This window comes from Eulemur rufifrons, chromosome 19 (assembly GCF_041146395.1).
Source record: "Eulemur rufifrons isolate Redbay chromosome 19, OSU_ERuf_1, whole genome shotgun sequence".
NCBI classification, from domain to species: Eukaryota; Metazoa; Chordata; class Mammalia; order Primates; family Lemuridae; genus Eulemur; species Eulemur rufifrons.
This window is the reverse complement of record NC_091001.1, coordinates 46,368,015-46,391,169: the sequence shown is the minus strand read 5'-3', so window position 1 is coordinate 46,391,169 and position 23,155 is coordinate 46,368,015. Positions and strand designations below refer to the sequence as shown.

General features: G+C 50.6%; 1 protein-coding gene across 4 annotated transcripts in view; it reads left to right on the top strand.

Annotated features, from left to right (window-relative positions):
• Positions 1-23,155, top strand: part of PAX8 (paired box 8) — a 56,689-nt gene that overhangs the window by 23,429 nt on the left and 10,105 nt on the right. For 2 of the 4 annotated variants that reach the window (XM_069493813.1, XM_069493812.1), the window contains exons 3-7: positions 6,189-6,354; positions 8,320-8,517; positions 9,855-9,943; positions 10,302-10,427; positions 10,698-10,873. In XM_069493813.1, coding sequence (XP_069349914.1) covers positions 6,189-6,354; positions 8,320-8,517; positions 9,855-9,943; positions 10,302-10,427; positions 10,698-10,873 — 755 coding nt within the window. Of the gene's footprint in view, positions 1-6,188; positions 6,355-8,319; positions 8,518-9,854; positions 9,944-10,301; positions 10,428-10,697; positions 10,874-14,994; positions 15,116-15,576; positions 15,784-23,155 lie in introns of all 4 variants that reach the window. The other 2 variants (XM_069493811.1, XM_069493810.1) reach the window with 2 other exon arrangements.

Genomic DNA, 23,155 nt, shown 5'->3' with positions numbered 1-23,155 from the left:
CCTTCATGGATATTTCAATCTGGTGGGAGAAGATAACCATTATTTATATGTATAATCATGCAAAGAAATGTGAAATTAAGATCTGGACCTACAAATGCAGTTAAATTCATCTACCATGTCTCCCCAGCCATGCCTCCCCACCACCAAATTCTTCCCTTGACTATGAAACTCTTTTTTCCTCTTGTTTTCAACCAAATTTCTCGAGAAGCAGTCACACTTGATGTGCATTTTGATGAATGCTATGCAAAAAAGGTAAAGGATGTTAAGAGAACATCTAAGCAGAGGCCCAAACCTACTCTGTAGGATAAAGCAAAGCCACCTGAGGAAGTGACTTAGTGCTGAACTCTACAGCATGAGTAGGCGTTAACTGGGTAAGAGGGCAAGACAAGGCTCCAGCTAGTTCCAAGGACATGCAGAAGGGCAAGATGGTGCAGTACAGAGTCCATGGTGGCAGGTGGCTTGCAATGAAGTGGAAGGGGCAGGCTCTGAGCCCGCATGACAGCTAGTGCTGTTACCAACCAAGGCGACACTGGAGGGGGAGCCTCCTTAACAGCTCAGGGGAGATTTCCACAGAAGCCGAATATAAAAGTTGGGGGGAAGCCCTGCTGGGGCTACCTGGGATGCTGCTGATGCCACCAGGAGGTGGGCAGGGGGTACAATGAGAGTGGGGGCATTGCCAAGGATGGCTGTGAAGAAGGAGAGGAGCCCTGTGAGGTGAGAGGAGCCCGGAAAACCAGCTATAATGGAGCAAAGCGGGGAAGGGAACCTTATCAAAGAGAAACAGAAAGCCTAGGCTGAAGGGGTAGGGAACCAGGAGAGGGTACAGTCATGGGAGCCTCTTCACGGGGAAGAGCACAGCACCCTGCGCCCACTCACCCTCCGCGCATGACGGAGGCGTCTGAGCACGTGCAGGAGGCACAGCGCTGAGCTGACCACTGAATGGGAAGGGAGGAAATGGAAGAAATAGGAACTGCAAGTATGATGGCTTTTTGGGAAACTGGGTTGAAAACAATAAAAAAAAGAATTTCATAGTCAAAGAAAAAATTATTTTTATATATTTGTTTTGTGGGCAGGGGCTGGGGAGGCAGCATAGATGAATTTAATTGCATTTGTAGGTCCAGGAGAAGGACCTAGTAGAAAGGAAGGGGTGGACAATATGAAAGAAACGGGAGGGTTATTTATGGAGTAGGGTTCCAGCACAGGCAGAGGATGAGGGGTCAGTGAGAAACCCAGGTGGCAGCTTTCCCTAGCTACCATCTCTCTGCTAACATGTCCAGGTAACCCATAACCTTGTGGATGCTGGAATGATCCAGTGTGCAGACTCGGGACACTGGGATTCTATGGGACACTTTCTTCAGGAGCAGTTTGAGACAGAGACCTTGGCTTTTACTTTAGAAAATCACCAAGCCAAGGGGAGCAGCTGGGAGGTTGCAGAGGGAGATCACAAACCTGCACACGAGTGTACGGGGAAGATTACACCACCAGGCCGAGCACGGCAGAGACTCGCACGGGCAAGGCTGTTCCTTTGTGGAGGGGGAGAAAGGCATAGCATGATTTCAAGGGCACCCCACCGCACTTCTCACTATAGCCCTGCCAAGACTCAAACTCCCATCTTCACACTCTGTGGGACTCAAGCAACAATCCCCAGGTAGTTACATGGAAACTTTTGTAGAACATCACATTGACTCGTTATCACTTTAGGATGGGCAGAGATGCAAGGGATCAAGCAGATGGTAAAAGAGGAAAACACTGGACTATGGGATGAGGACATCCCACAGTGGGGGATCCTGGGAATCTATGTGACAACTATCAAAATGTAAAGCATTTTTCTGTCCATGTATATACTAAAGCACTAATGAAATTTTGTGCCCAGTGCTAGGTAGACAAAGACAGACCTCTACCCTTGAGTAACTCATAAAGGAGTCTGAATAGATAAAGTTACTGTTCAGGGCAGTCAGTGCTATCACAGGGACTTGTGTGAAGGACTGTGGGAATATGGGAAAGTATCCCCACATCTTACAGGTTTGGATATCAGGGCATGTTACAAGAATTGTGGGCCATGAGCCTCTCTCCTTTCCTTCTACCATCCCTACTCCTTAGCACTCTAGAAGGGTGAAGAAATTATCAAAGAAAGTCCTAAGAATCCATATAGTCACTTTTCCAAAGGATACATTTCTGGACAGCAAGCTTCACCTAGAGCTTTGTGAAGCTCCAAAGTCCTTTACTATAAGATAAGTCCTCTCTGACCCCAGGAAGCTTGCATTTCCTTGTCTGAGTTTGTTTAATACTCAGGAGCCTGCTTGCAACCTGCCAGGCGGTCTTGTCTTCCTCCTGTACGCCCACCCCTCCCCGTCCACAATCCTCTAGACATCCAAAGGACCTTTGCTTATGAGGTTCCAAACCTCTTCCTGGGTCACACCTACCCCTCCACCTCCCACCTCCGGCCCAACCAGGGGGCTCCTACTCATATCTGGCTTCCGGCCTCAAGGCCAACCCTGTCCACAGCAGCATAGAAAGGTGGTCAACCCAGTGGGCGCCAGGCCCTCCGCAGTACAGGAAGGAAGCCTGCACCCACCTCTGGGTGTCTGGTGGTGACTCACCCAGAGGAGTCCACTCCCCCACACCGGACACAGGAAAGACAAAAGTCCTTCCATTACAGGGACTCAGCTCAAAACCTCAAACCATAGGAGCCATCTCTGTCTGCAGCCAGCAGCCTCTTTCCAAACTCTCCTTCCTACCTGTCCTACAGCCACAGTAAATGTCTTTCAATTTCTTGAATGCACTAAGACTTTATGCATGGAATTTTTTCCGGTGACAACTTCTTCACCTGGCTACCTCCTTGTTGTTACTCCCTACGGCCTCCCTCTGACCACTTATGGGTTCCCCAAGCATGTAGACCTACCTTTTTCAAGACACTTCTCCTGTAACATGGTGATTTCTGATATAGCTGATCACATCCCACAAAAGTTTTTAAGTTCATTGAGGGCCAGAATTCTTGTCTTGTTCAAGGTTGTATCACCAATACTTTGTACTTAAGTCATGGAAGGCACTTGGTCAATATGTGTTCAGTTGAAAAGAAATGAAAACCATAATATACACACAATAATTATTATTCTTAGAAGAAGGTCAAGCAGCGGGGTTGCCGGTGGAGGGTTGGTACAAGAGGTTTTTCTCTTAAATTTTCTTTATCAGCCATTGTTTGGCCTAAACCAGGGATTCTCAATGTGTGGTCCCAGACTAGCAGCATTAGCACTATCTGGAAACTTCTTAGAAACACACATTCTCAGTTTCATCCCAGACTTGACTCAGAAACTCAGGGCACTGTATTCAGGAGGCCGTGTTTTAACAAACCCTTCAAGTGATTCTGACCAACACTCAAGTTTGAGAAACACCACCCTCCTCCTAGGGCCAAGCTTGGGCCGTAACATCCAACCATAGAAATATTACAATTTAGAAAAACTTTATATTTATATCAAGATTTTCAGCTAGCCAAACACGTCTTCATACTCATTCCCCATCTTATTTCAGTAGTTATAAGTCAGCAGCAGGTGTTAAAAAGAAGTTTTGTTAAGCTCCGTTCAATAGATAAAAACACTAATGTTGAAAAGAAAAACCACTTTCTCAAATGCTAAGATTAAAACAGGCAGAGTCAAGGCAAGAATCTGGCCCAAGGCTCTTTCCACAGTAACATAAAGTCATTCAGAAGCCAGTAAAATAAATAAAGCACCAGAGAATTCACAGTTTAGGGTCCAGAAATGTGAATACATCTTTCTCTGCACTCTGATTGCTTGCTTACATGGTAAATAACCTTTCGGGAGGGTTCCTGACAGTTTGAGCTTCTAAGGAACCTAAGTCAGCCCTTCAAGATAATTTAGGATAATAGCCCACAAAGCTTACATTGAAGAAACAAAGTAGACTTTTTTTTATTATAAAAAAAGACACAATACCCAATTCATGTCACCAAAAAATGGCATTTTTTTTTTAAAACCTGCTACCTTTCTAGGGGTGAAGAGCCCCCACCTGTAAGAAACCTCACTTCCAGATATAGAGGTCCTAGCACAAACATCTAGGCCTTGGTGGACACGACAGCGAAAGTTCTGGAAAAGGACAAAGCGGGTCTGTGCAAGGCCTGGTTGGGTTTGGGTGGCTGTCTGGCGCCCCCTTGTGTTCAGTGTCTGGACCCAAAAGAGCTGGGTGGGCAGCAATGACGTAGTGAGGGGCAGGTGGCTACAGCGATTCTCCACAAAGCCAGTGTGGCCAGTGAGGGGCCAGCGGCACAGGCCCTGGAGGGGGCCGCGGCCACTCTGCCCACCATCTGGGCTCTGCCAAAAGCCCCTGCGGCCACTGTCCAGCCCTGGTGCAAGCACTCGCTGGATGAGCTGCCCCGGAGCTGTGCCCAAGCTTGCCCCGTTGCCTCCACCAGGACGACGGGTCATTGCGCCCCTCCTGCTGGGTGTTTGGCCAGCGGGCTTTTCCTCCTGACTTACTGCCCAGGGCAGAGGCTTATAGCCCTCGTGGTTTGTAAGGGAAATTGACTGTTCTGCTGAAGACAGCTTGGGCCCCCGAGGAGACATTGCAAGGCAGTTCTGAATGTGCTGAGGCAGTGGGTGGTAATGGGCACGGTGTGCCCAGCGAAGGCACTTTCCACCCTCAGCCGTAAATAGTCCTTAACTGGTTCACTGGAGGGCCTGGTGGTGGCCCTTCCTTCTCTCCTGGCTCCCACCCCGAGGCCTCTAGCCTGTCAGCTGGATCACCAAATCCTGCCCCTGGCGTGAAGAGGTGTCTTTCATGCCTAGATCACGGACCCTTCAGCACAAGACTGCAGGGCCAATCCCAAGCTTCCAGGGTCAACGCCAGCCATAGAGTAAGGCCCACCCCAGGAAGCAGCACTGGCCTGAGCTGTAATTCTGGGTGGATCCCGGCTTCTCCTCATGTAAGCTGAATCAGACAAGTCGCAGAGATCAAGTCACTCTCTGAGCCCCAGTACTCTCAATGGACAAACGGAGATCTCAGCCCTGAAATCAGCCCAATATGGATCTGGGGAATTTATAGGGTTGAGTGTGTTGGTAAATCTAACAGACAAGTATCCTCTTGCCTCTAAGCCTTTGCATGTGCTGTTTCCACTGCCTGGCACAGTTTTCTCCCTTCTCTCCCTCACTTGGCCAGCACCTTTTTATCTTCAGTCTCAGCTTAGACTTCTCCAGAAACCCATCTGTGGTTCCCTGAGCAGGGCCAGGTCCCCTCCACTGGTTCCCATCGCCCTCTGCATGTCCCTAGTCCCAGAAGTAGTCACAAGGTATGCTAACTGGCCGTTTGCTGGTCTGGACCCTCACTCTAATAAACCCCAGGAGGCAAGAGGAGGGATCCTGTCTGTCTTATTCACCTCGGCATCCACAGGGCCTGTACAGTGCCCGGCACAGAGAGACACTCGATCATATGGGTTTGGCTGGCTGGCTCGGTCCAGAGGGCAGTGGCTGAGTCAGGAAAGCAGCTAGAGAAACATGTGCACATATCCATGGTGTGTCCATGTTCTGCACAACTGCCTGCGGCCCATGGGTCAGTCCAGGGGTACGTGTGCCCGTGAGGTCCCTGCCAGCCATTTGTGGTGCTCTGGCCTGTTAGAGAAAACCTTGGGGATCTTTCAGGCAATGAACCCACAGACAGGGCTTGGGCACACTTTGCCGCAACTCAACCAGAAAAGTTCTGCTTTTATTCTTTTGTGTTTGTGTTTCTTGATGTGATTGCGTTTAAAAATCTGGTTTAAGAGGAGAAAGAGAAATCTGAAAACCACTGATTTTGTCCTGTGCCCTCATTTTACAGAAAAAGAAAGGAGATCCAGGGAGGAGAGGGGACTTACAAATTTTCAGAGGGAGGGAAGAAGACGGTGGACTATTTGGAGTGAAGGGCTGAGGGTTTGAAGGACACTGAGCAGGCCCAAAGTGCCCCTAGACCACAATGTGCCCCCCTGGAGCCATCACATGGTGGAGGGGGTGTGGTGACATCACGTACCACCTGTGCCAGCCTTCCTGGGGGTGGGAAGCGGGAGGGATGCAGAGGGAGCTCCTAAGGGCCTGACCGTGCAGTCCACAGTCACAGACACACACACACTGCCCCGCGCTCTCGGCTAATTCCCACCCAACCTCCTGCCTGGCCCCTGACACCTGTCCCTGGGAATGTTATCTTCTTAGGCCATGGAGGGCTGAACCAGCTGGGAGGGGCCTTTGTGAATGGCAGACCCCTGCCCGAAGTGGTCCGCCAACGCATTGTAGACCTGGCGCACCAGGGCGTGAGGCCTTGCGACATCTCTCGCCAGCTCCGAGTCAGCCATGGCTGTGTCAGCAAGATCCTTGGCAGGTAAGCACGAAATTCACCACATACCACCTTGACTGCAGGGCCTGCCTTCTCCGCTGACCCCAGGGCAACATGACCACCACCTCTCCCCTGCCCCAGGGACTGGGGATTTGCTCCCAAAGTCCAGTATTTGGTCCCGAGACCTGAACAGGTGTGTGGTGGTACTTCTGGGCCTCTGCCCGTCCACTGCTCTTCTGTTATTTTCCTGCCTTTTCCCCTTCTTTGTTAATTTCTCCTTCTTTTAGTTTCTCCCTCTGCTTTCTCCTTTGTGCCATGTCTCCTTTGCTGTAGGTTTCTCTGCTCCAGAGGCAGAAGAATCTTCCCCAGAGGTCTTCCCCCAGCTGAGTCAACCAAGGGAAATGGGGCCCATAGGGAGGGGACACACAGTCAGACGTGTCTCCCAAGGTGTCTCTAACCCCTGCCAGAGGGATGTCTGAGTTTGTGCTTCTCAAACCATAATTCCCAGGGCACCTTCAACAGAAGCACCAGGGCTGTGTGCTGAAATGCAGATTCCTGAGCCCCACCCAGCCTACTGAATCAGCCTCTCCAGGAGCCAGGCCTGGATGCTGTGATTCTTATGAGATGTCAAGGAGACACTGACAAACACTGAGTGACAGCCATTGACCTGCAAGACCCCAGATCAGCACTTCACAGCCCTGGCTGCCCGTTAGAGTCCTCTGGAGAGGCTTGATTTAAAAAAAAAAAAAAATTAACATTTATGCTCCAGCCCAGACCAATTAAATTAGGTGAATCCATTAAATTAGGGGAATAGGCTCAAGTTTGGGGATATTGCTAAGCCCAGCCCCCCATCCCCGCAAGTGATTCTAATTCTCCATAGCCAGAGTGGAGAACCACTGACCCAAAGGTTCAGGGGAGGCCGGGAGGTACAGAGGCCTGCTTCTGAGCTGACGTGGCCACATATTCTAGTCTGGAGGGACTCTTCCGTCAGAAACGCCCCTGCGCCAGAGCTTTGAGTCAGCTCCATTTACACGTACCTGTCCCCCTCCTCTGAATCATACGTGGATTTAAGAGGACCCTGCCTGGACCGTTCATTGAACCATGAAAAGCCCTGGCTCCCTGCCCGAAGTTGTTAGGGAAAAGTGTGGTCCTTTGCTGGGGTTGGGAGAGGGGATTTCTGAGCTAGCTGTGGTGTCCCAGAGAGGAGACAAGCTCTGGACAGTAGTGACAAATGAAGAGAGTTTTAAAGAGCCAGATTGTTTTTCATGGCAGAGAGACCAGGGAGTTTCTACAGCAAGGAGGGGCGGACAGCCACTGATCTGCCAAAGCTGCCAGCCGGGGGCTGGAGGGCGGGGAGGAGTGGAGACCCTGGAAGAGGAGGCTCGGCTTAACAGGCGAGGCCTGGTGGGGATCCAAGCCAGGCTGAGATTCCAGAGTCCCTAAGGAGCAGCTTCCACTGGAACCATGTAACCTGATAGAAAAACAGTGACCGGGGGTGAGGGATATATAGCTCAGGCTGGGACAGAGCGAGGAGCAAAGGTGAACCAGGAAGAGGGCCCAGTGACTGCAGCTGGCTTCCCAGGTGGCCAAGGAGAAGACTCAGTCAGTTGTGCTTTAGCCAAGAGAAGCTGGACAGAGCAAACTGTCACCCTTAACCATCGTTCACACAGCACAGACACCAAGATTTCCTTCCTTAGAAGGGAGGTCTTGTGCCCCATGTGATGGCTCCTGCAGGTGCTCGGACACAGCAGACTGGTCGGAGGGAAGGGAAGCAGAGAAGCCAGGGTGCAGCCTTTACGGAGGGTTCTGGGTTGGCAGTGGTGTGAACCTACCCAAGCAAGGGAAATGGACAGTTCTGGGAACATCAAGTGTTTGAGGCCAGCCTTAGGGGCATGTTTCACCCCCATGTCCCTCCCCAGAAGCCTGAGGTGGGAGAGAGGCCCTGGCTAAGTTTCCCCAAAGACCCCACCTGCTTATTGGGTAATTCTTTGGGGTTCTCTATTGGAGTAGGTACTACGAAACTGGTAGCATCCGGCCTGGAGTGATAGGGGGCTCCAAGCCCAAGGTGGCCACCCCCAAGGTGGTGGAGAAGATCGGGGACTACAAGCGACAGAACCCAACCATGTTTGCCTGGGAGATCCGAGACCGGCTCCTGGCTGAGGGTGTCTGTGACAATGACACTGTGCCCAGCGTCAGCTCCATCAACAGGTGAGCCTCTGGAGTCAGCTGGGGCCCCTGGGCTTTAGGGGCATCACGAAAGAGCCCAGAGAAGGGCCTGGGTGGAGCCGGGGCTGGGACGGGGCCTTATACTGAAGAATCAGGCAGAGCGCACCCCAGCACCTGGCAGCACCGTGCCTCCCTGCCCCTCACTCGCCCCATGCTCTGGGGCACCCCACTCCCGGCCCCTGCCATGGAAGCTGATAGAAAACCAGCCTTCAGGGCAGGAAACTGTGCTACCTACACTTTCCTTCCTCAAACACCACATCCTCTTTCATTCAATAAAAGAATCTTCCTGAATTCATCCTGTTATGAGCCACAAGACCCCTAACCTGGCCCACATTCAAGCGTTCCCTCATTTGTTTAGTCCTTCAATTATTCACTCACCACCTCAATCATTTACTTATCACTCGTTTCATTAATTCATTCACACATACTTCACTCATTCACTGTGTGCTAGGCCCTGGAACACACAATTCCTGTCTTTGCACAGCTTCTGTCTATTGAGAACACAAGCACTCATCAAGCACCCACACAAAATATTGTAAAAATGCAGCTCTACATCCTGCTAAGGGGAGGAAAATGAGGTATGTGGCTCAGGAGGGTGATGAGAGGCTTTGTCTGAGTAAGAAACAACAAATAAGAGTTAACTAGGTGAAAGAGGAGCAAAAAGAACTCCAAGACAGCACATGCAAAGGCCCTGTGGCTAATAGGGTCTTCCACAGGAAGCTGAAAGAAAGCAGCAGATAGAAGGGGGAGCTTGAGATAGGCTGAGGTTGGCAGTGTCAGCAGGCTGCCCTGCAGGAGCTGGGGGCCAAGACAGGCTTGCCTTTGGCCTTTGAGCAGTGGGAAGCCCTTGGCAGATCCTAAGCAGGCAGCTGACTGGCCTTTCAGAAAGTCCACTCTGGTTGCACGAGGGGGAACCAATTATGAAGAGTCAAGAGTGGATGGGGTGGGCCGGGGAGTGACCCTGGAGGGACAGAGCTGGTGGTGGCATGCACTAAGGTGTTGACAGTGACATGCAGAGAGGGGTCAGCGCTGGTGAGGTTTACAAGGTCAAACACAGAACTCGATGAAAGGTTTGATAAGAAGGGAAGGGAGGGTGGCAGATGTTCCCCCATCTAGATTTCTGCCCTGAGTGACCGATGGTGCCAGTCACAAAATGGGGACACTGGGGAGGATGAGGTGTGAGGGGGAGGTCGTGGGTTTGACTGTGGACAGTTGAGTTTGGGGTGCTTTGGGGGTGTCCAAAAGGTTACTGGGTCTGGGCAGCCGTGAGTCCTGTCTCCTCCTCTTCTCTCTCACGGACTTTCTTCTCTTCCCCACAGAATCATCCGGACCAAAGTGCAGCAACCATTCAACCTCCCCATGGACAGCTGTGTGGCCACCAAGTCCCTGAGCCCAGGACACACGCTGAGTGAGTGCTGAGGGCCCTGGGGCGTGCACACACCCCTTCTGGGTACCCACATACACACAGAGGCACACACAGACGCACCCGTGTACAGGACTCGCACACCCACGTGCAGACCGAGCTGTTCCACGGCAACAAAGCCTGACCTGGTTCCCAGGGAACATTTCCTGAGCTACTGAGAGGTGGGAACACCTCAGAGGGCGTTGACTCCAAGAACCCCCCGCCTGCGGGCTCCCCAGGGAACGGCCTGCAGCCTCTCCAGGGCCCAGCACAGGTGTGGCTTGCCGCCTCCTCCACGGTGGCAGCAGAGGGAGCGAGGGGTGTCGCTCCCACATCCTTACCCTCTGCCTCTCACCCCCCGCAGTCCCCAGCTCAGCTGTAACGCCCCCAGAGTCTCCCCAGTCAGACTCCCTGGGCTCCACCTACTCCATCAACGGGCTCCTGGGGATCGCCCAGCCTGGCAGCGACAGCAAGAGGAAAATGGATGACAGTGAGTGTTGGGGACAGGAGGGCAGCGTGGGGGTACGGAAGGGCAGTTGCTCAGGCTTTGATGGGGACAGACTCCCTTATGGCCCAGTACTTCACAGGGGCTCTGAACGCCTACCTGAGTCACCTGCCCTGTCTCTCAGGTGGCCAAGGCCCAGGGGCCCAGGTTTCTGGCCCTTTCCCTCCCTCCACAGCGACAGTCTGTCCTCTACTTTGGCCTGGGGAATGGGTAGATGGGTCCCCTGAAAGCTTTCTCCCTGCCTGGGGGCACCAGGTGACCAGGACAGCTGCCGGCTGAGCATCGACTCGCAGAGCAGCAGCAGCGGGCCCCGAAAGCACCTTCGCACGGATGCCTTCAGCCAGCATCACCTCGAACCGCTCGAGTGCCCGTTCGAGCGGCAGCACTACCCGGAGGCCTACGCCTCCCCCAGCCACACCAAAGGCGAGCAGGTGAGAAGCCGGGCCCTGGGAGGTGAGCAGGGGTGGGCTGGTAGGGGTCAGAGTGAGGCGTGCTCTCCTAATGAGCCTGCAGTCTGGCCACCAGAGCAGCCAGAAGTCACTTCAATGGGCCCAGGGCACGTGCTGCCTGCAGCTCCAAGCCCAGCACATGCTTTATTTCACCAGATGCTGGCGTCGTCCTCTCCTCCCAACCCTCTTGGCTTCCCGAAAACCTTTGAGCCTGGCCCTTTCAGGGAGGGCAACAGCACCTGGTGGTGCCATCTCCTCGCCATCAGTGTCTTCCCCAGACCGCAGGGTCAGGCCTCGCAACTCTAATGTGGTGTCACGAAGCCCCTGAGTGATGACCTCAGCCACCACTTCCTCATCCCCCTCCACACTGTGTGCCCCAAGGCCCTGCCTTACTCAAGCCCCCGAGCTCCCCGCCCTGGCTCACACCTCTCACGCCATGTGCCCTCCTCCCAGCGCGCTTTCCTCCCGCTTCTCTGCCTGGAAAAATACCACTTGCCAGTGTGACTCAGCTCCGGCATCCCCTCCCTGAGAATCCTTCCTGCCCCTCCGACGCGAGTCGCCTCCCCGGCCTCCCTCTGAGCGTCTGCACGTCCCACAGGCCACTCCTGGTAGCTTCTCACAGTGCACCGTGATGACTTAGCAGACAGGCGTAAAGACACGCAGGTTTCTTAAGGACAGGGACGCCTCATGAGACCCGAAACATCGATTTTTATCCTCAGCACCTAACATGGTGCCCCTCTCATGAAAGATACTCAATAAAGGGTCACCAAATGAATGGACAAACGGATGAGTTGCGAAATCCAGAACAAGCAATCACAAGCCAGCGCTCAGGACAGGTGAAATGAATTATAGTGGGCTGCTTCTGTGAAAAGCCGGCAGAGGTGTGAGAGGTCCCACCTGAGGCCAGCAAAGGCTACACTCTGAGGGAACCACTGAGCTCTCAGTCCCCAGCGGTGATGTCCTCCTCCCCTCACCCCACTAAGCCCCCAGCTGAGGATTGTCTTTAGGGTGGCGTCTGCCTGCCCCTCTTTGCTCACACTGTCATCCGATCTAGGAGTGAAGCGAGCCCACACGCCTGTACGATCTGAGTGAGACCGTGGTGACAATGCCAATAATCAGCTGAACCATTGCCAATGGCCGTCTGGGCTGCTGGCCCCCTGCCAGTACCCGCAGCTGGGCAGGCAATCTGCGTCAGCGATTTTATCAGCTTTGGCTGTGGCAACCACGAGGGTGCAGGGAAAGCCAGCCGTCAGCAGACCTGGGGAGAGGGCCTGGGTGCTTCTCTGAGAGTCAGCACACAGCTCCGGGAGGGAAAGGGGGCCGCAGTGGTGGGCCTGCAGGAAGCCTGCTGTGTGAGGGTGAGCCTGCAAAACCCATGTGCAAGCACCAGCCACCCTGCAACAGTAAAGAGACCCTACCATTGAGCACCTGGGCACCTGCTGGGTGCAAGAGCCATTTCCTGGCTCCACCCCTAGGCCCTCCAAAGCACCCTGCTTGACTGCAGAGAGCCCCTGTGGTGTATGGGCAAACACTCATGGAGAATCCTGGAATGACAGAGTCTTAGGGCTAGCAGGGACCTCGGTGACCACGTAGTCCAGTGTCTCCAAGTGTGTGGAGACAACTCAGGCCCAGGGAGTTCAGGGAGGGCTTGGGGAAGCCAATGGATGGTTGTGGAGCTCAGGCCTGCCGGCCCTGGTTTCATTCACACTGGCCTACTGTCACCTGTTTCAGATAGGGGGCGTCTATGTATGTTCTATTTGACCAGAAAACCAGCATTGAACTGTTCCAACTGCTCATCCTACAGATGGGGAAACCGAGGCCCAGCACAGCACCCATCAGTTATTCATTCCCTCGCTCATTCATTCTCCTGGCATGGTGGGGAGGGGCAGGGAGAACCAGCCTGTGCCTTTCCTACCTTTGGTGATGGACTGTGCTGCCAAAGGAACACTGTGTTCTCTCCACTGGGCACGGGAAGGCCCTCTGGCCTGGGGAGCCAAGAGAGAAGCACAAGTACTCACTGACCTTAGGATGGGACATAGACAGAGCCATCTCTCTGTAAAGTCAACACGGGGGGAAGCGGTCAACAGAAACGTCATGTGACCTCATTCCTGGCTGCTATTTCACTATGGGACATAGTCAGGAGTTCGTACAGCTCTTGTTCCTCTATTTTACAATGTGCACCAAGAAGCCTGTCAACAGAATGTAAATATTATGATGACAGCGACCAAGAATTTGGCAGCTTCTGACTCTTCACATAATTCTGAAATAATAATACCTATGATAACTACTTACTGAGCATCTAGTGTCAACAAGCAGTCTGTGCTAAGCACTTTATATAAGTATATAAAATTTCATCAGCCTCGCAAGGTAGATTCTATGATCCCTGTTATACAGGTGAGAAAATCAAGGCTCAGCAAGGTCAAGTACACTAAAGCTACTTAGCAAGTCATCACAGAACCAGGGCTCAAACTCGCTTAAGTTCCGAAGCTTTGTGCCACTCTGTCCCCAATTCAAGCTCAGTCCCAGTAAAAAAAAATCCATTCATCACTGGAGTGTTTAAGCCATTCAATTCAAAATTGCCAAAATGTTTCATGACTTTTTTCCATCATTTGTGTCACAAAATTGCCTAGATTTTGGAACAACCGTAGGATTCTGAGTAGATATTTTTCTAGCCAATCAACACATCCATAAGGCATTTTAAACTTTTCTTATACTCTCTAGAAATTAGGTATTTTGTTCAATTTCATTAAGCTGAGCTCTAAGCAACTCCACCCTGCCTCTAAGTGGGCCCCCTTGGAAGGCATGGAACCAGAGCACCATTTAGTCAGTAATTGCTGCTATGCACTAATAGTGCCCTGGTGGCCTCCAGAATTGACTGCAGCTTCCAAAAGTGGCCGGCATGCAACCGGAAAGTGCTGTGGCTCTTTGGAGAACCCGGCTCCATGGAAATCAGTGCAAACAACTGCCTTCAGTGGAGGTGTTATGCAACCACAGAGCTTTCCCTGGTTTCAGTTTTGCACAATCTTTTGCATAGTGCGTATATGCCCTGTGACCATATGTGGGGAACAAGTGTGTGCCTCTGTGTGCTATCTTGTCCTCTGGTGGGAGCCATTGTGAGCGGATAGAGTACATTTGCCTTTAGTTAAACAAATTCTTTTGGAAGGAGCATCTGAGGCCATAGCTGTGCTTGTGCCAGGGAAGGCCAAGGGGTGTCTAAAATAAGGTCTTATTGAAGAAAACTCCCAGGCACTTGATACAGAGCATTTCCAACAAAATCAACTCCAAGAATCATTTTCAAGCTGGACCTGCACACTTCTATTTGTTTAGAAATGGAGCGAGAGAAGAAGAAATCCACCTGTCCTGGTGGATAGAGCACCTGGGGCAGCACTGAAAGCCCCGGGTTAGTCCCAGTTCCATTAGACAGCCCTGGGCCATTTACCCCTCCAGGTTTCAGGCTCCACATATAAAATAGACATAATGTTACTTGCTCGTGTCACTGGGCTGCTGAGGGACTCTATCTGGATAACAGAGGCTCTTTGCTAATGTAAGAAGTGGTAATTGTATCTTCCAGTTTAGGGCAGTGATTGGGAGCAGGGGTGCTGGGGCCAGACTCCTTGAGTCTGAGTCCTGAATCCTGTCTCTGCCACGATATGGAAGAGTGACAGGTTTCTTAACCTCTCTGTGCCTGTGTTCCCCATCTGGAGAGGAATACGTGAGTTAACAGAGTGAAGCATTCTGAAGTGAAGTCACCCAATGGGACTGCTCCAGCCCTTGGCACCGTCCTGTGCTGTGGGCTCAGACGTGGGGAGGCAGGAAGGAGACCAGCCGTCCAGCCAGGGTGTGGTCCTCTGGGGCAGATTCTCCATCCCGTGCCTGGGCTCTCATGCCACCAGCTGGCCTTAAATGCCAGGGATGCAGAAGGAGAAGAGGGACCCACTGATGAGACACAGCCACCAGTTGAGAATGTACAGTAGGAAGGGGATGATGAGGAAACTCCTCCTGGGGAGATTAAGGCCACAGGTGCTAAGACAGGCTGCAGGGGTCGGGGGAGGGCTTGCTTGCCCAGGGGCCTCTCTGTGCGCTGACTTCGCTTTGTTCCCCAGGGCCTCTACCCGCTGCCCTTGCTCAACAGCGCCCTGGACGATGGGAAGGCCACCCTGACCCCTTCCAATACGCCCTTGGGGCGCAACCTCTCGACTCACCAGACCTATCCCGTGGTGGCAGGTATGATGCCCGAGTCTCCCGGGCCAGCTGGCCCCAATTGTGAGGGCGGGGTGGAGGGCCGGGAAGGCAGAGCTTGGCTGGCCAGAGGAAGGTGTCTGGGGCCCTGGCCTGGAGAGGAGAGGTGGGCTGTGCTGGCTGGGCCTCCAGCTGGGTCAAGGGGGTCCTGCCTCCAATCCTTGGCAGCTCCTGGGTCTTCTCACTCCCTCCTTTGGGAGAGGCGGGGCACACACTCGCACAGTCCCCCATCTACACTTCAAGAAGGCACAGCAGGGAGGCAGAGCTTCCCTCCCGTCCTGGCCAGACCTGAGGACCACCCTCGCTCCCCACCCACCCCTGAGAGCAGCCGGGTCTGCCTGCCCCGCGCCGCCTGCACCCTCCTGCATCTCATGGCTTGGTTTGTGCATGTGCCCGCCCCGTCATCTCACACCCCTCTCTCCTTGTTGTCTCCCTCCCTCCGGCAGATCCTCATTCACCCTTCGCCATAAAGCAGGAAACCCCCGAGGTGTCCAGTTCTAGCTCCACCCCTTCCTCTTTATCTAGCTCCGCCTTTTTGGATCTGCAGCAAGTCGGCTCCGGGGTCCCAGCCGGTGCCTCGGTCCCGCCCTTCAATGCCTTTCCCCATGCTGCCTCCGTGTACGGGCAGTTCACGGGCCAGGCCCTCCTCTCAGGTACGACAGGGAGGTCCCGGGGCCATGCAGGCATTTCGGGGGCGGGTGGGGGATCCTTAGGGCCAGCGCCTCTCCCCTCTCCCCTCCCCCCTTTCTTCTCTGTAGCTCCAATTTTGTCCACCATGACTCTATTCCCTAATTCCTCTGGCAACTTTTGGAGGCGCCAAGGCCTGGTTCTCCACAGCCCTCCGAAGGGGCAGGCACTCTGGGGGTGCCAGAAGTGGGGTACATCACCCACAAACCCCATGGAAGAGCAGGGACCCTAAGGCCAGGACCCAAGAGCAGAAAAGTGGAAAGACTTGGTCTTGGTTAGTAGTAATAACAATAATAATAAATTTTAAAAAAGGAAAAACGACAGAAAACTTTGGAAGGAAAAAGGCATTGGCTTTGGAGCCAATTTCTGGATCAAATTTCTAAAAAGGACAAAGATCAGTCCCAGTTGTGTCTCCATAACGTAGCTATCTTTGTGCCCAGCTGAACAGCATCACCCATGGAGGACACAAACATCTTTTCAACACAATACACTCAGAGAGATTCAACAACTGGATCTTGGAAGAGATGGGTGCCCAGTGTAGGGGCAGACAGACGGTGTTTAAGGGTCTGCAGTAGGGAAGAAAATGTTGACTCGGAGTTAGAAATTTCAAAAGAGGGTGAAGTCAGCAGAGATGGGTCATTTATTTTGACCAAAGTGATTAAAGGAGAAAAATCTGTGAGCCGAGTGAAGTTATGTCAGCCAGAGAAAATGGGAAGGGGAGGGAGGAGAAGGGGAGCAGAAAAGGCTCCCATCCATTATGGGGTGGACTGCCTGATCACGGGGCATGCCTGCGTATCTCACGTGAATGGCAGGCCAGGCCTGGGGCTGCAGTGGAGCAAGGAAGGGATGAGGGTGTGGAGGAAGCTCGTGTTGATGGGGAGCAGGTCTCAGCTACTATCCAAGAGGGGGAAAGGCTTGGTGGCACCAGCTGAGAGGAGAGGGAAGGGCCTACAGCAGTTGGAGGCAGCTAAATGTATCAGAATGCAGACGTGTACAGTGGTATGAAGTGTAGTTGGAACAGCCCAGGGCAATCTCCCTGCCCCCAAAGTCCCCCCGCCCCCACCAGTCACCTTACTAGAGCTACAAGCATCCCCTGTCAACATGCAGTTGATCAGGGGTGACACTTGCAACTACTGTCAGCTCTTAATTTAGCGGACATGCCCACTCTCCAGGCCAGCTACAGGACTGGGAGGTCACGCAACCCATGGGACAAAGCAGCTGGCAGCAGACACCAGCTGGTCATTCAGGCAGCAGGCAGCCAAGTATGCAGCACTGGCACATCCTTCAGGCAGGTGGCCCCCAAGCCAAGCCCAGCTGATGCCGAAATGCAGGTGTGAGCACCATGGAGGCTGCTGGCTGGCCCCAGGGCCCAGCCCGAGAGTTGACAATTCAGCGCAAAGGCAGGGGCTCTGAGAAGAGTGAGAAGTGCCAGGCTTGGAGGAACTGGGTCCAGGCAGGTGACCAAAAGCAGGGAGGGAGTCAGGACCGCAGCTCCCAGAGTTGAGCCCAGCCCTGCGGTTCAGGCACAAGGCAGGTCCAGCTGAGCTCAGGGCATTGGCCCATCCACCTGAGGCCTCTGGTCAAGACTGGGCCTAAATACCTAACATGTGCCTGAGCCACGGCGAGAGGGCTGGGAGGAGGAAGGTTAGGAAAGGAGTGATTTCAAGAGTCTGGGAGGCTGCACACCTACCCAAGGGAGGAAGAGGTAAATTTGAAAGAAAGGAAAGAAGCAGAGACCAAATTATTTCTAGGTAAACCTACAGGCAGGGGAGAGAAGAGGAGCTGGTGAGTTTCATTCCATAATCATCTCAGCTTAACCTATGTGATCCTTCTGAGCCTCTCTGAGTGATCCCTAAGGACCCGCCCTGCCGTCTCTGCAACCCCTTTACCTGCTTTTTAGATTTTCTCTTAGACTCACTTCTTCCCTCAGCCCGGTGGCTCTGATAGTACGATTTCCAGGGTTATTGTCCTTCCGAGTCTCCCCAAACAGCCAAGAAAGAGGAAATCTTGGGGAATAGCAAGATTGCCCCTGACAGTCCTGCCAGTTCCCTGGGGACACCCAAGTCTGGCCAAGAGAGCACCATCGAGGTCCCAAACCATCCTGGGCCCGGCTGCTCCAGGGCTGACTCCAGCTCAGCTGACCAGAAAGCTCTGAGTTAGGTTTTATCATCAAAGAGTCCATTCCCCTCCTCCATCCTTTTGTACAAAATTATATTTAGTCTTGCCAAGGAGACTTCTGGGTTGCCATAAATTCTCCTTGCTATCAGAGCAAGATAAGGAGTTGAAAAGGGGTTATGTGGAGAGCAGACATCAAAGAGGGAACATAGAATAGTCTGGAATCACCTCTACTCCCAATAGCTTTTGGATCCTGGTCTCCACTAATATTTAGAATATTTAGCAATATTTCTGGGGTGCTAGATCTTTCTTAGGGAACCCCGCTCCATAGCCAGTCAACATGGGCCTGTGCCTCATGCCAACTTCTAAAGACAGGGCTGCGTTGGAAGGATACTCAAGTGTAGAGGGGATGGAATTCACAACAAGGGTAAATTTATGATGAAGAGCCTTAAAAACAGAGAAGTAGATAAGAGGGCATGGACAGGCCATGATGGAGCATCTCCATGGTTTTGTTGCTAAGAAGGTTGCAAGGTTCTTGGCTTTTTGGAAGAAACCATGTATTAAAAAACTTGGAGTAAAGAATTTTGTGGAGCTTTTAGGAGGGTTCATGGCACCACAGTCTGGGAGGGGGCTGTTCTGAAGACAGTCTTAGCAATCTTTCCAGAAAGGCCAGATTTCATGGAAGGAAGCCTGCAGAAGTCTGCTCTGCTGTTTGATCCAGAAACTTCTTCCCTACTGAGGGGAGATGAAGATTAAAATCTCAGAATACAGGGGAGTGAGGCCAATGAATTCCATTTGCAAGAGCAGTGTGGGGGCTAGTTCTCATGGGAAAGGGCCCCATGGGGATGACTGTGGACTAAATCAAGCTGTGACCCTAATCTCCAAGCTCCACTCTAAGCTGGTTCCTCCTGTGCTGGACGGGAAGCTGTGGTGCAGAGAATCGTGTGGCTTGTGCTTCATGCAGAGCGTGGCCTGGATCGAGAGCGCTCTCTCAGGGAGGAGGAAGTAGGGGGGGAAGCCGAAAGGAGAAGTTGTTGGGCCCTGAATCAGCTACCACCCGCTTCAAGTGTCCCTCCTCACCACCCTCTGTGCTCCTCCTGCTCTCAGAGACATCACGTCACTCCTTCCCTCTCTTGGTCCCCAGGTGCTTCATCCGAGGGCCACAGGGGCCAAGTCTGAGGGTCAACTGTACTGCAGTCTCCTCCACAGAAAGCTCAGGTCTTCCCTTGGTATCGCTTCTGCATATTTCTCCCTCTGCTTCTCAGTGCACTAAAATTCCCCATTTCCCTCCTGTGTCTCCACCCCTTCCTTTGTTCTCCTGATGGCCCTGTGTCTGGGGAACTGAGCCCACCTCTAAAATTCCAGAGGTTCCTGCCCATGTGAAGGAGCGCGGAGCACAGCTGGACACTGTGGTAGAAGGGAAACAAAGGAGAAGGTGGTGCTCAGGTTTAGCAGCACTTCACACGGGTTTATGGAGTCCACACTGGATGGCTCATTCACAGAGGATTTATTCTGTCAGAGTTCCATTGACAAATAACCATTTCTAGAATATGCCCAATGCACTAATCAATGTCCCCCTGTAGCAGAAAACCCTGGCTCTGAATTATGCTGATAGCCTCACAGTAGTAGCAATAAGGTGTATAGGGCTACTTTTATTTTTATCCCATTTTGCATGTGAAGAAACTGAGGCTTGGAGTGCATAAGTGGCTGGTCTAAGGGCACTCAGACATAGAGGCAGCATAAGGACCCCAGTTCCTCTGGTTCCTGGCCCTTCCCTCCAGAGGAAGGACAGAAGTTGAGTTTGCCTGGTCTTGTTCGTTGACCCCTAGGCTTGGCTCCAATTGCCCATCCCTGCTTGTGCCCCATGCTGATTAGTGCCTGGCCTTGCTCACTTAGCATTCTTTTTTTTTTTTTTTTTTTTGCTTTTATTTTTCTGACTTTTTAAAAAATTTTTTAAAATTTTTAATTATTATGGGTACATAATAGTTATATATCTTTATAGGGTACATGTGATGCTCTGATACAGTCATGCAATGTGAATTAATCAAATAGGGTAATTGGAGTATCCATCATCTCAGGCATTTATCATTTCTTTGTGTTAGAAACATTCCAATTCCTCTCTTTCTATTATGTTAATTAAAGTATACCCTAACTTATTGGTGATTATAATTACTTTGTTGTGCTATCAAATATTGTTCATTCTATCTAACTATGTTTTTGCACCCATTAACCATCCCCACTTTATCCCTCCCTCCCCACTACCCTTCCCAGCTTCTGTTAACTGTCATTCTACTCTCTGTCTCCATGAGTTCAATTGTTTTTAATATTTAGCTCCTGGCTAGGTGTGATGGCTCATGCCTATAACACTAGCACTCTGGAAGGCCGAGGCAGGAGGATTGCTTGAGCTCAGGAGTTCAAAAGCAGCTGAGCAAGAGTAAGACCACATCTCTACTAAAAATAGAAAAACATTAGCAGGACATCGTGGCACACATCTGTAGTCCCAGCTTCTCAGGAGGCTGAGGCAAGAGAATCTCTTGAGCCCCGGAGTTTAAGTTGCATAAGCTATGATGATGCCACTGCACTCTACCCAGGATGACAGAGCGAGATTCTGTCTCACCAAAAAAAAAAAAGAAAAAAAAAATATATATATATATATATATATATGGCTCCCTCATATGAATAAGAACACGTGAGATTTGTCTTTCTGTGCTTGGCTTATTTCACTTAACATGATATGCTCCAATTCCATCCATGTTGTTGCAAATGGCAGGATTTCATTCTTTTTTGTAGCTGTATTGTATTCCATTATGTATATGTACCACAATTTTTTTATCCACTCATCCACTGATGGACACTTAGGTTGATTCCATATGTTGGCTATTGTGAATAGTGTAGCAATAAGCATGGGAGTGCAGATACCTTTTCAATATACTGAATTTCCAGGCTAAAGTGCAGTGGTGTCATCATAGCTCATTGCAACCTCAAACTCCTGGCCTCAAGTAATTCTCCTGCCTCAGCCTCCCAAGTAGCTGGAACTACAGGTGTGCGCCACCACACTCAGCTAATTTTTCTATTTTTTGTAGAGATGGGGTCTCGCTCTTGCTTAGGCTGGTCTTGAACTCCTGACCTCAAGCAATCCTCACGCCTCTGCCTTCCAGAGTGCTAGGATTATAGGTGTGAGCCAACTCACCCAGGTGGTAGTTCTCTTTTTAGTTTTTGAGGAACCTCCATACTATTTTCCACAGGGTTGCACTAATTTACATTCCCACCAACAGTGCAGTTCGCCTTTTTCCACATCCTCACCAGCGTTCGTTATTGCCTGTTTTTTGATAAAAAATCATTTTAACTGGGGTGAGATGATACTTCACTGTCATTTTGATTCACATTTCTCTGATGACTAATGATGTTGAGCATTTTTTCATTTACCTGTTTGCCATTTGTATGTCTTCTTTTGAGAAATGTCTATTCAGATCCTTTGTCCATTTTTTAATTGGATTATTTGATTTTTTCTTATTGAGTTGTTGGAGCTCCTTATATATTCTAGTTATTTATTCCTCGTCAGATGGGTAGTTTGCAAATATTTTCTCCCATTCTGTGGGTTGTCTTTTCACTTTGTGGATTGTTTCCTTTGCTGTGCTGAAGCTTTTTACTTGAGGTGATCCCATTTGTCCAATTTTGCTTTGGTTGCCTGTACTTTGTGGGTACTACTCAAGAAGTCCTTGCCCAGACCAATATCCTGAAGCATTTCCTCGGTGTTTTCTTTTAGTAATTTCATAGTTTCAGGTCTTAGATTTAAGTCTTTAATCTATTTTGATTTGATTTTTGTATCTGGTGAGAGATAAGGGTCTAGTTTCATTCTTCTACAAATGGGTATCCAGTTCTCCCAGCACCGTTTATTAAAGAGACTATAAAAAGCCCCACTGTATGTTCTTGTCACCTTTGTTGAAGATAAGTGCACTACAGATGTGTGGATTTATTTCTGGGTTCTCTATTGTGTTCCATCGGTCTGTGTGTCTGTTTTTATGCCAGTACCATGCTGTTTGGGTTACTACAGCTCTGTAGTATAATTTGAAGTCAGGTAATGTCATTCCTCCAGTTTTGTTCTTTTTGTTCAGCCTGGCTTTGGCTATTGTGGGTCCTTTTGTAGTTCCATATAAATTTTAGGATTATATTTTTCTATTTCTGTGAAGAATGTCATTGGTATTTTGATGGGAATCACATTGAATCTGTAGATTGCTTTGAGTAGAATGGGCATTTTAACAATATTGATTCTTCCAATCCATGAGCATGGAATATGTTTCCATTTTTTGTGTGTCCTCTTCAATTTCTTTCATCAATGTGTTACAGTTTTCATTATAGAGATCTTTCGCTTCTTGGGTTAAGTTTATTCCTAGGTATTTTATTTCATTTGTAGCTATTGTAAACAGGATTACTTTCTTGGTTTCTTTTTCAGATTGTTTACTGTTGGCATGTAGGAATGCTACTGATTTTTGTATGTTGATTTTGTATCCTGCAACTTTACTGAATTTGTTTATCAGTTCTAATAGTTTTTTGGTGGAATCTTTAGGTTTCTCTAGATATAAGATCATATCATCTGCAAACAAGGATAATTTGACTTCTTCCTTTCCAATTTGGATGCCCTTTATTTCTTTCTCTTGTTTGATTGCTCTAGCTAATCTAGCATTCTTGCTTTCTGCTGTATCCCCAACAGCTTATAAAAGTGCCTAGTGCATAGTACTTACTCAATAAGTATTTGTTGAATGAATTAATTATATTTAGGGAATCTCTAGAGAGAGAGGTAAGGAGGAGGTAGTCACTGTGGCATTGACAACTTATAGGGTTTCATGGGATGTACTTCCCTTCCATCAGTACTAGTCACCCCTTGAGCTGAGGTATGAAGGACCTGGGGGCACCGATGGGAGGAAAGTTGGGCAAGGAGATGGACTTGGTAAGTTGGTTGACAGGGGCTCACAGGTGGCCCACATAAGTCCTTGGGGAAAAAAGCAGCCCCCAACATGGAAGAGGCACAAGATAATTGGGTAAAACGGTCATAATCTAACACAGTGGTTCTCAACCAGGGGCAATTTTGCCCCTGCCTCTTTCCCTCTGAGGACATATGGTAATGTTTGGAGACATTTTTGGTTGTCACACTGGATGGATAGAGGGATGCTGCTAAACATCCTATATTGCACAGCACAGCCTCCTACAATGAAGAATTATGCA